The sequence below is a fragment of the Lathyrus oleraceus genome, chromosome 5 (genome assembly GCF_024323335.1).
Source record: "Lathyrus oleraceus cultivar Zhongwan6 chromosome 5, CAAS_Psat_ZW6_1.0, whole genome shotgun sequence".
Classification (NCBI taxonomy): domain Eukaryota; kingdom Viridiplantae; phylum Streptophyta; class Magnoliopsida; order Fabales; family Fabaceae; genus Lathyrus; species Lathyrus oleraceus.
In genome coordinates this window covers 441,795,373-441,807,638 of record NC_066583.1, presented here as the reverse complement: position 1 = coordinate 441,807,638, position 12,266 = coordinate 441,795,373, and the positions used below count along the sequence as shown (strand labels likewise).

Below are 12,266 nucleotides of genomic sequence, written 5' to 3'. Positions count from 1 at the left end.
CTTTATTGAAAAAGTCTTGACTATGAATTAATATATATTTTTTGAGTTTTTATCGGGAAAAATGGCTTGACATTAAATCAAGCGTTTGATGAAAGTTTGAAAAATAAGTGGAATAGAATTGGGGGGAGAAGTGAATTGACTTGTCTATTGAGAAAATACTCGACGTTGGATCGAGTCATATTTTTGTATTTTTTTGGAAATAGTTGATTTTATTCTTGTGTTAGTATCTAACTAAATAGTCAAACAAATAAAAACAGTACAAGATTATTATACATCGGGGGAGTGGGGTACATTTTTTCAAATGGGGATTCAAAAATCATGAAATAATTAAATCGGGCCCAAACAAACAAAATGATGCGAAATATGAGTGTAAGTGCAAGAGAACCGGCTCATTGTAAGAAAGCCCAAGAGTAAGCTATGTGAGGTTGATGGCGATGCTTAAAAAGCAATCGACTTACAAGGGTGTGAAAATGGGCTCGATATTGAATCGAGAAAAATATGATTTTTATAGTTTTAAAATGGTTTTGAATGAATGATGAAATTAAAAGAAAGCAGATCAACCATGAGTATAATAAAAACATAAACATAAAATAAAATGCTAAAAGAAAATAAAATGCTAAATACAAGTATCGAACCCACTACACTAAAGACTATAGAAATCACCCCTCTCCACCAGACCACTCATGACTAGTTATTATTTTAATACTAATTTAGATATATAAACCAGAATAGGTTAAAATCAAAATTAATTAAAAAAAATAAAATTAAAATGGAATGGTCTGTTAGACTACTCATTAAAATAAAGGAGGAAATCCCAAATGGTGACCCTAGCCGCCTGGCTGTTGGATCTTTGGGACTAATAACTAGTACATTACTAGGGAACACAAAAAAACAATGCATTAATATCCACTTATTAAAAAAAAAACAAAATAAGACTAAACATATTAAGTTTTTGATGGCTTTAATGTTTGTTGTTTTTTTAAAAAAATGAAATAAAAAAAAAAGGGAATCGTGAGATGTACAGTGACAGAAAGAAAAAAAAATCTTCAACCTCGTCCTCTCATCATCTCCGACCTCTCTCTCCCTCAACACTCATCACCTCTCCATCGCTCAACCTCGCGTTTCTCTCAATCGCTCTCAATCGTCTCTCTCGCGTCCAAACCCCCTCTCTCTCAAAATTGCTCAATCGTCCTCAACTAATCTCTCTCAAACTCAGACGCTCATTCAAACTCAAATGCTCAACAAAAGAAATCTCACCTCTGGCGACGACGAATGAGGTGAGCTTAAATCTTCCTCCTCCTTTCCAATACTGGTTTTTTTTGATTTGGGATTTAGGGTTTTGATTTGCTTTGAAGTTTTTCCTTTCCGCCTCTCAATTGTTTCGTCCCCTCTTCTGAAACGATTCGCCTCTCCTTTTATGCTCACAGATTAGGGTTTTCGGCTTTGGTACTCAAAAGCTCAAAGAAGAAAATTTCCAGAAGTCTTTTTGATGCTCAGAATTGGACTACCTCCTTTGATGCTTGGCCTTGGAAAGGTAATCTGAACCACGCTTTCTCCAATTGTTTTGTCTGGATGCCAAATTGGGAACTCTTTGAAATTTTACTGCTTTGCTGTCTATTATGTGTTTTACCGCAGTGAAGGCTCTTGTAACCTTGAGGTTCGGTGACTCTTTAGCACTTGGAAAAATGGTGGTGGTTCATGTGAAAAGGTAGGAAATGTAACTGATACAGGATTGCAATAATTTCCTGCTACAACCTGTTGTTGGTGCAACAATTAACTGACAATTACCTTGTGAATCAGTAGGTTTGGCAACGGGATACCGCAAGCTTTGTTTCTTGGTGTGCCGGCTAGTGAATAGACCATTTCACAAGGTTAGCATGGTCTTCTTATGTAACGCCGTCCTAACATCACTCTACTTCTTTTTGGAAATCCTAATATCTGATCATTCAAGCTTGTATTTTCTTCATTTATGCAGGATAACAGTTGAGGAGGATCGGCTCATCATCTCATGTAACCTATAAGTAGCTATCCGCCCTTGTTCAAAGGAGTAGAAGTTTGTTGCTGCTTGACTCAATCCCAGGCCACTTAAAGTTACAACAAAAAGAAAGAGTTACAAACTCACCACCAAGTGTTTTTCCGTGAATAACCAAAAGTCTTCCAACCCAGAGCTGCAATGCACAAGAACATATTGCAAGTCCATACACGAGTCCAAGACATAGGAAATTGGCTGTTCAGCAATGCTGGCTGCTTCAACACATGCATCTTGGACATTCTCTGCAAATCGTAACCAGATGATTTTAAATTGACTGTTATGATTGCTTTTACAATTGTAGGATTCACAACTTCCCAACTTTGCCCATTTTGAAAGGCATGTGCAAGCATTGGAAGAATGAGCATTTGTATTACAATCACCGATTGGTTATGCCCAAGTTGCTTTGATTGGAAAAGGTTGTAGCTTGTTTCGTTTTGTAGTGATAATGGTGTCTAGCTGGCTTGGTATGTTTGCTGCTGTAAGTCTTTGTTTCTTGAATTCCTCACCAAACAGCATTTTCTCAAACTTGACTAATTTCCTTCTCTTTTGCCTTGCATATATCTTCCGCAGTCTTGATAGATTTTTTGTCAAGTCATCAACTTCTTTCTCCAATCTTTTTATGCCATCCTTAGGGAAGACATGGAGTTCAGCTTCTTAATGGCATCCATCGCCGTTTGTCGAGCTCTTCTAATGCTTTGCCGAGTATCCTCGCAAGATTTAGTCACCAACTTATTCATAGCCTGCACGTGCTCTTTGGTCAATGGTGGAATGACAACAATCAATCTTTCACCATCTGTTTTAGGATTTAATCCTAATGGAAATGAAACAGTGACGTTCTCTAATTGTTTAAGTGTCTCTGGATCAAAAGGATTAACAGATAAGGTTTTTTAATCGAGTACGAAAACAAGAGAAAACCGATTCAAATGCATCTTGACACCGCCAGTTTCTACGATAATGTGATCAATCATTCCAGCGGATGCTCTTCCTGTCCGTAGTTTGCTTAGTTCAACGGATAATGCCGCCATTGCAGACTCCATCTGTGAGGCAGCAGAACAAAGGATCTACGACTTTCGCTGACAAAGGATCAATCATTCGCAGAACAAAGGATGCTCAACTACACTAACACCCCCTTCATCCTTCGACTTCCGGCCTGACAAAGGATCTACGACTTTCGCTGATAAAATTAGGCACAGTTGGAAGAGTAAAGACTCTAGTGCTAGCATCAGATATGCAAAGTTTAACAGAGGAATTTTCACAAACATGACTAGAGCAAGAAGGTAACTGTTTTTTTTCGTGCCTATTTTATCTTTAGCCAATACATCCTTACCCTTCTATTTGAATTTCCTTTTACAATTCATGTCTTCTGTTACTTTGCTGACTCGAGATAAAACAACCTCTCTTTATTTTTTTTTTGCAGGAGAACACTACACCTACAAGATTCAAGGGCTGATAGCTCTAGTTTGATGATTGTGTACTTTCCAATCAGTTTGGAACCCTTACAGTCTGATCATCACCGGCCAATGGAACAAGGATAGAAGGAAATTCGGCCAAAAATTCAGTTTGCCATTTAACTTGTGACAGACTACATAGAAATGCATAGCACTGAAGACTTTCAACCTGAACTGCAGCAGGAACACCTTCATCTGTGAAAAACTTTAGATAATAGGCGGGTCGGTGATACACTGCACGGCGCAGCTAAGAAATGGAGGTGTTCACGGAATGCATGTTTGAACTTTGAGGAAGCAAAAAAATACAAACATATCCTTTATCATGTTGGTTTTACTACTTCTGTTGATTTAAATTGCAACCCTGCTATTGATTTTTTTCTGCGACAATTGGTACTCCTGGGATCGCATTTGGCAGGTTGTTATAGCAGAACTTGTTGTGTTTGATGTTGTCTGCTGATGAGGATTGTTGCAGGTTGGGGACGAGGTTCTGAGCATGTTGATGAAGGAGTACCGGCAGCGTGTCGGCGCTGGTGCTCCTGTATACCTCGCTGCCGTCCTGGAATATCTTGCCGCTGAGGTTCTTGAATTGGCTGGAAATGCTGCAAGGGACAACAAGAAGACTAGAATTGTGCCAAGGCATATTCAATTGGCTGTTAGAAACGATGAAGAACTGAGCAAGCTTCTTGGTGATGTTACCATTGCCGATGGCGGCGTGATGCCCAATATTCACAACCTGTTGCTTCCAAAGAAAGCTGGTTCCTCTAAGGGTGCTGGTGACGATGAATGATTCTTTGATAAAAAGTTGATTTCGTTAATGGGTTTACAGTGCCTGTTTCGTTTCATTTTTTTGTTAGAGGCTGATCGTTCAGATATGTAGGTTCTGTTAGTCATGTGAATACATTGGTTTCAGTTTGTTCCTTTTGATGAGATTTGGTGAAACTTTATAAAATTTATCCATTTACTATTTGGTGTTATCCTTTTTATTGTGAATGGGTATGCAATTATGAGAGGAAAAAAATGGATTTAATTGTGGGTTTAAGGAATTTGGATATTTGATTATAAAGATGGATATGGATTTTTAGGAATAATCCGAGACTAATCAAAATCAATAAAAAATCAAAAAAGCTAAATAAAACCAATTAAAATCAAATTAATCTACAATTTGCTAAAATTACTTTGATGTCAAATTCTAACATTCATTTGGATATTAAAGATCAATTAGAATTTGAATCATTAGTAAAAATACAATTAAGATTAATTTGAAATTTGGAATTAGACTTAATTTGAAATTAAAATTGAAAAATAAAAAGAGTCAAATATTTAGAATCCATTTCATAATCAAAACACCATGATAAAGAAATACTAAATAATGAGCAATGTTTATCAAAAAATATGGATTTTGGGAATGGATGGTGGCCTTTGGTCATGAATGTATGCAAATGAACTTTAGGCCAAGTGCCAAACAAAAAATGAAAAAATGAAAGAAAAAAAATTCAGGACCAAAATCGGGGTATGACATAGTGCAATGTGTAAAAATACCAAAAAAAAAATACTTGTACTTTTTATTCATGTGCGTATTTGCTACAAACATGGGATTGGTCAAGAATGTCGTCACTCGCTCCGGTAAACGAGAACCCATTCATGTTCTCTTTTGCAACAAAGTAAGTTTAACACTTTATAATTTAATTAATTATACTTTATATTACAATTAACTGTAAATAATATTTTTCAATTTTTTTTATCTAGGTGGTCAGTTAGGGGAATGAACTACAATATGTGTCTAAAATACGCTATAGTAGTCTATCGCAATCTATTGGACCACATTGGACCAAACAATGTAATACTCCTACACAACTCTATTTTAATTTAAAAATACTTATCAAATTATTTATCATCTAATTGTGTCGTATTGTTGTACAGTTTATTTGGAGGCCATATCTAGGTCTTGATCATCAGGTTAACCATGACGATGCTGCAGTTTGGACAACAAAGACACCAATTATCCGGTTTACTACTGTGGAGATGCACCAGAGTGACCGGGTAAAACTGCAGTTCGGCATGCAGCAACAGATTCCAGAACCTCCGACGTGTTTGGGAGATTGGCATCAAAAAAGAGTTGATGCACAATGGGATTATTCCGACTGTAGAGACTTCGCAAAAGAGATGTATCGCCAATGGAGGAATCGACGACAACACATCTTAAACGAACCAGTCATCCATGGTGCAAGACCAACTCAACAATATATGACATGGTTTAGGTCGGTAACAACGCAATAATTTGTGTTTGAGCCATGATATTTGATTGATCCATGTCAACTAGCTTCGTCATCATACGCCCAACAACATGTCCCCATCCAACACCAATGTCAAACCATCCAAACCCAACAACCAACCTCACACCATCAACCTACCACATACACCCAACAACCAAACACCCAACTTCACAACACATTCATGCCATTCATCCAACAATCAAACACCCAACGTCGCAATCCACTCATGTCACCCACCCAACCACAAAACCAAGAATCAAACCTTATCCACCAACAACCATACGCTTCAACTGAAGGAGAATTGCCATCCAAGGCGATCCGGAATTTAAAAATTTCTCCATTTAGTGATCCTTACGAATGGGCATGATCAATGATAGAATCGTTACCTCTTGTGGCGATTCAAACCTTTGGTGCAGATCTCTCATAACGATCAAATCCTTGGATACAAATCCACGGAGCGATCACGAATGCTGAACGATGACAACGTCTCTACTCAGTCCACACGAACGGATTCCTTCAATCTCAGTGCTAGCTGGTACGAATCAAGGCTTTGAGTGAGAGAAAGAGAGATACGAAGTTCAAATTCTTCAATTGTGTTGTATTCCCATACAATGCTTCTGCACAAGAGTTCTATTTATAGACCCACTTGTGTGGGCTTCAAGCCAAAAAGCCCACTTAAGTGTATTTTGGCCCATATCTCATAATATGCCAAAATCACTTAAGTATTTGGTACCTTATCATACTTCGTATTCTACTTAAGTATATCGTACCTTACGATGTTCCTTAGTTACTCTATCTCTCATCAATCCGTCCTTTGTGTGTGACCCTGTAGGTTTTCCCGACGTTGGCAATTATATTAAATCATGCATTTAACATAATAAACAGTGAGCGGTATCTAGCAACACATCACTGCTACCCAAGACACGAAAATGTCATGTGATCTGACAAAACTTCCTGTGATAATAATTATGTGTATAATTACCCCTTTGCCCTTATGTCTATATTGAACACAAGGTATAGACCGTGTCATCCTTGTCCAGTTCAATATTGGGCCCATAGACATTTATCCTGTTACGCAGGATGGGCAAATTACATCTAGGTCACTCATGTCCCTCAGCATGCTTCGTGGAGTACCCATCAACTGTCTTTATGGTTATCCAGTTACGGACAATGTTGGATCAGCAATAAAGCACTCGACTCTACATCTAGGGTCCATAGTGGTTTCAGGTCGAAGAGTGGTATACACCATTATAACCATGAGAATAACTTATGACACTTTGCATAACTTTCTATATAGTATTCTCATAGCGGGTCAATCCGGTATAAATATTACTCTTAATATTCATACCTATGTTTAAGACTTGATAACCCTTTATCCATGATCCATGAGATGTGATCATCAGTCTACAAACATAATAGTCTCAATGCTTTAATGTTATCCCACTTCACAATAAAGCTCGACTACGGATACTTTAAGAATAGTGTCCTTATGTTTAATGTGGTCTCATGATCAAGTCACACTTGATGCATTAAACGGACTAACTATTCTAGGGACTTTATTAAACAACCGTAATAAAGAAAAAACCTTTTATTATTAATAAATAATTTGATACAAGTACCAAAAGTATTGGCCTCTAGGGCTTACACCAACATCAACCACAACCGTCTATAGCACATATGATTCATATGGATCACTTCATCGTAGCCCCCCACCAATGAGCACTCAAACATCCCATCACCAAAACACACAACCATTGTTTAACTATAGTACATTCCAGGAACCATTGCTTCATTTCCAAAACGATTCAATGTCTCAATTCGGGCAACTATACCGTCCACAATCCACCCAACCCCATCGACCTAACTACGATGACATGGGCACCGAATTCCATTACGGAAGCGTCGTTGGCCAGAGCCCCCTAGATATTGGGAACAAATGATGACACATCTATCAAATACCGTTGGAACTTCCGCCGAACTTTCACACCAGTCATCATTCGATCAGGTCAGCGCGTAAAGACCCCAAACACCTCAGGAAAATCGTGGGAGACCTCGAAGACAAACTAACGCACCTGGATGTGGAACAGTGGAACGTTTTGATCGGGCCGGTCATTAAATTTTTGTCAATCTCATGTAACATTTATTATATCATGAATACATTTTTTTTAACATTATATTTCACTAGCGTCCAGACGGGCCCATCTATCCGCTTTCTCAAATACTGATTCACATAAAATACAAATCGTATTATATTTTTTATTTAATTTTATTTTTATTTTTAATTATTTATAAAATACTTAAAGATAATAGTGTGAAAAATAATAAATCGTTGTATAACCGCCGTTTGTGGGAAATAGAAGTTAAGATTTAAAATAAAATTGAAAAGGGTATATTTGGAAGAAATAAAAACTACACCAAATTCATGTTTTCCCTTTATATATTAGTATAGATTATTTAATAAAAAAAATTAAAATTAAATTTAAAATAAAAAAAATTAATACAAAAGTGTATGCGCCATATGAATTAGAGCATACACCACATGCCAAATGCATGCGCCAGAGACATTGACGCTTCTTCATGAGACTTCCAATGCATGCGTCACTCAAACTGGCCCCTCCTCTTAATGGGAATGGATACATCAATTTATCTGATTCATCTGTTTAGAAAGGTGATTATTTTTTAAAAAAAATAAAAAAAATAATTATTTTGGATTTTTTTTAAAAATACTGATTATTTTTAAAAAAAAATCACAGACAAGAAACAGCATGCCTAACTAAAAGTTCAAACCAGTAATTGATGTTTGATCATCAAAATACACTAAGATTTTTTTCCAAATTACAGTGGAAAAAATGTCTATTTTGAATCTAATAGTACATAGTCAAACTATCACCAGCATAATATCCCTAAGGGTTCGAAAAATTCCAAATGTATACCTCTTACTTACTCATACTTTCTGCAGAAACAAGAGGAACTTTTTCAATAAAAATATTAAGATGTGCTCATGGAAGAGGAACTTTCCCTATATGCTAACCATGACTAGTACTTTTGTACATAAGTACATTTTTCTTGTATTCTCTCTTGCTCTCTAAGTAGGGAGTAACTAAAATCAATGGTGAAAAGAATAAGATATACCACATCATAAAACAAGCAGGACAATGTCTTGAATCCTCTAGCACATTTAACCATTTCCCTTGCCACTTTCATTGTCTCTTCTAAAAAGTAGTTCTTTCATCCAATACCCTGTCCAGCACATAATGTTGGTGTAAAGGAGCATTCTAGTTTCAAACTTTGTTAAGCTTAAGTAGAACTGTAAATAACTACAAACACAATTTCCATTCTGAAGACCTCTCTTCTTCATAGATAAAACTGTGAAATGTGTGCTTACCGAACAATAAACTGATCACATTACCTAAGCCCTTGGATCAATTTGAAAGGGAGACTTCAATCTGAAATAGAAAAAAAAAACTTTAGAACTCCTTCCATTCCTTTTAAGGTGTTGTTTTCTTACAAAAATTAGTTTCTTTTTATTTACAGTTTTCTAAGTTAAAAATAGTATTAACTACTATTTTGTAAAAAAAAATTGCTAACTAGATATTGCAGAGATAAATAGGTGAAATGAGATAATAAATAATCAAAGATACTATTAGAAATAGACAAATTATTCTATCTAGAGTTACAAAACTTATTAGTTTTTATTGGTATGTACAAATTACTCTATAGCACCGACTCGGACACCGACACTTGTCATTATGTTCAATTTATTCTTTCTTTTTTTAAAAATTATTATCGGGGTGTCGATTGTCAGTATTCATAAGTAAATAACCTTAAAAACAACTACTAAAAATGAACAAAGTAGTTATGATTAGAAACTACAAAGACCTGAGCTATTTTGACCAGTTAATTAGTTGATGCCTTAAAGAAAGAAGCGGCTTCTCTAGTGCCATCTAGTTATGCTCATCTCTCCTTAAGTCAAAACCATTAACACCACTTTATTTCCATTCAATCGAATTACTTAACCAACTTTTGAGCAGAAATCAGATCCCCGGGAAAACCTATGTGTTGCATGGGAAACTTCAACTTGAATCCAGTAAATTATAATGCTTTTTGATGGCCTCCACCCCAACGGCGTTGTCTAGCCCTCCTCTTCCTTCCGTCTTTTTTCTCCTTTACCTTTTCTTTCAAATCCCTCTCTCCTCTCCGTTTATACATCTTGAAAGTGATATGTCTATCAGCAGCCATTTTCCTTACCTTCTCAGTGATTTCTACAGCAAATTCTCTGTTATACAATTTCTTCAAACCACCCATAAGCTTTGCGAAAGTATCTGGCTGTGGCATTAAATCGTTATCCATCATGTCTATACAAAACGAACAAGCTTCCTTCACATGTCCTTTTGAAAACAATGCATGAATCCAGATTGTCCATGCACTCACATTCATCTCACAACTTTTAGAACCAGTGATACAATTCCAAGTATCTTTAGCCATTTCAAGCTTCTCGGCTCTCAAAAGAGAATTCATCAACTCCTTCAAAGTACCATATTGAGGAGCAGCAAAAAGCCCTCTCCCAACCATTTCTTTGAAATACTCACAAGCTTCAACTAGATAATCCTGCTCAAGAAACCCATTAATCATGATGACAAAAGTGTCGATACTCGGACTGAGTCCACTCGCTTCCATTTCATTCCAAAGCCAAACACCTTGTTTGACCTCTCCCAACTTACAAGCCAGCCTAATGACTGTATTATAGATGTTAAGATCAGGAACACAACCAATCTTCTGCATCTCATTCACAAGTTCCATACACTCTTCCAATTCTTCCTTCTTTTCATGAGCCACCATGATATGCAGATAAGTCAGCTGAATCGGGGAATGTCCTTCTTGTATCATCTGATCCAAAAGCTCATAACCCCTTTTGATTTTTCCCCACTTGCAAAACCCGCTTATCAATGTCGTATACGTTATGACATCCATCTGACAACCATTTCTCTGCATTTCAACAAACATTCGCATTGCCTCCTCCAATTTCTCATGTTTACACAACGACTGGATCAAAACAGTATACGACACTGCATTCGGCTCGCATCCCCTTCTTCTCATCTCTTTCAAAAGATCATAAGCATCCCCCATTTTCCGAGCTTGAGCATACCCACCAAGCAAATTGTTAAACACCACAATATCCGGCTCAATACCCGCATCCTTCATTTGCACCAACACATGCTTCGCCTCCACAAGCTTCCCTTCCTTACACCAACCATACAACAACGAAGTAAAATGCTTAACAGTCGGCGGAAACCGATACCTCATATCCTCAAAAAGTGAAGCAGCCTCCTTAACACTACCATTCTTACACAACGCATCCAAAAGACACCCAAAAACATACTCATCCGGCTCACAACCATACTTAGGCATTTCATCTAACACCTCAATAGCCTTATGAACCATCCTAGCAGAAGCAAATCTCCTCATCAAAATAACAAACACTTGCGGCGAAATCAACTCAGGATTTCCCACTCTCATTTCTTCAATTAACCCCCAAACAGCACCAAACTGTCTCATTTTACTCAAAACCTTAATCATAGCTCTATACACATCTGGACTATGCCTATAACTTTGTTGCTTAGAAGCCCAAGAAAAAAACCTATAAGCTAAATTCCCAGCATCGCCACACCGATTCAATACACGTTCTGTTAAACCAGACCTAACAACAACTCCAGATTCTTTCAAAGCTAGCTCCAATTTGGGAACCCTAGAATGGTATTTTCTCAATATTCTGTAAACCTTTTCTACATCAGAAGCAAACTCGTCATTGTTTTGATCGGTGAAATTGTTTGCACTAGATTCAAGTTGAACGAGACCGAATTGGTCGTTTCTTATAGTAGTGTTGCTGGTTTTGAATTTTGGGGGGCTAGGGTTTGGTGTTGGTGGTGAGTGTGCAGAGGGTTGAGAAGAAATTATTTGAGAGGTAGTAGTAAAGAAGAAGAGGTGGTGTAATATGGTATTTTCATGGCTGATTTGAAAAGACTTTCTGAATGGAAGGTTGAAAAGAGTGTGTTTGTGGAAGAGATGTGAGAATCTATGCATGGTATGAATGATATAATGGGGAAAAAGTTGCGGTGAAAATGAATAGGAAGAAGAACAAGACTGAAGAGAAAGACGAGTTTTTTTATAAGAATTGTTGACGAAAGTATGAAGAGTGACTAGCGGAAGGAATAGTCTTGTATCGATCGAAAATGTGGATACTTTATCAATTTATAAAATATTTATATATAAGAGAATTCAGTCAGATATTGCATGAAAGAAAAAGTCTCTTAATATTGAATGTTTATGTGATAAATTCTCCGACATAAATAGTTATAGTTTTTCTTTTATTTCAAATTATTTGAGTTTCAAATTATTTTTCAATACTTTTTTTATTGCTACAAGAAAAAAAAAAGGTAAATTATGGAGAGATTGGGGAAGGCACAAGAAAGAAAGAAAGATACAGTATATTCCGTCCAAAATTTTGAGATATTA

The 12,266-nt window shown here is 36.7% G+C and overlaps 2 protein-coding genes and 1 pseudogene across 2 annotated transcripts; 1 reads left to right on the top strand and 2 right to left on the bottom strand.

Annotated features, from left to right (window-relative positions):
- Window positions 1–2,552: 2,552 nt before the first annotated feature.
- Window positions 2,553–3,804, bottom strand: LOC127081240 (uncharacterized; annotated as a pseudogene).
- Window positions 3,805–3,938: 134 nt separating this feature from the next.
- LOC127085326 (probable histone H2A.3) lies at window positions 3,939–4,445 on the top strand. The gene has a single exon (XM_051025845.1). It carries the CDS (start codon window positions 3,974–3,976, stop codon window positions 4,265–4,267), a length of 294 nt encoding a protein of 97 aa, XP_050881802.1. The 5' UTR covers window positions 3,939–3,973; the 3' UTR covers window positions 4,268–4,445.
- Window positions 4,446–9,830: 5,385 nt separating this feature from the next.
- Window positions 9,831–12,020, bottom strand: LOC127085325 (pentatricopeptide repeat-containing protein At3g49730-like). The gene has a single exon (XM_051025844.1). The coding sequence runs from the start codon at window positions 11,832–11,834 to the stop codon at window positions 9,846–9,848; it is 1,989 nt and encodes a 662-aa protein (XP_050881801.1). The 5' UTR covers window positions 11,835–12,020; the 3' UTR covers window positions 9,831–9,845.
- Between the last annotated feature and the right edge of the window lie 246 nt (window positions 12,021–12,266).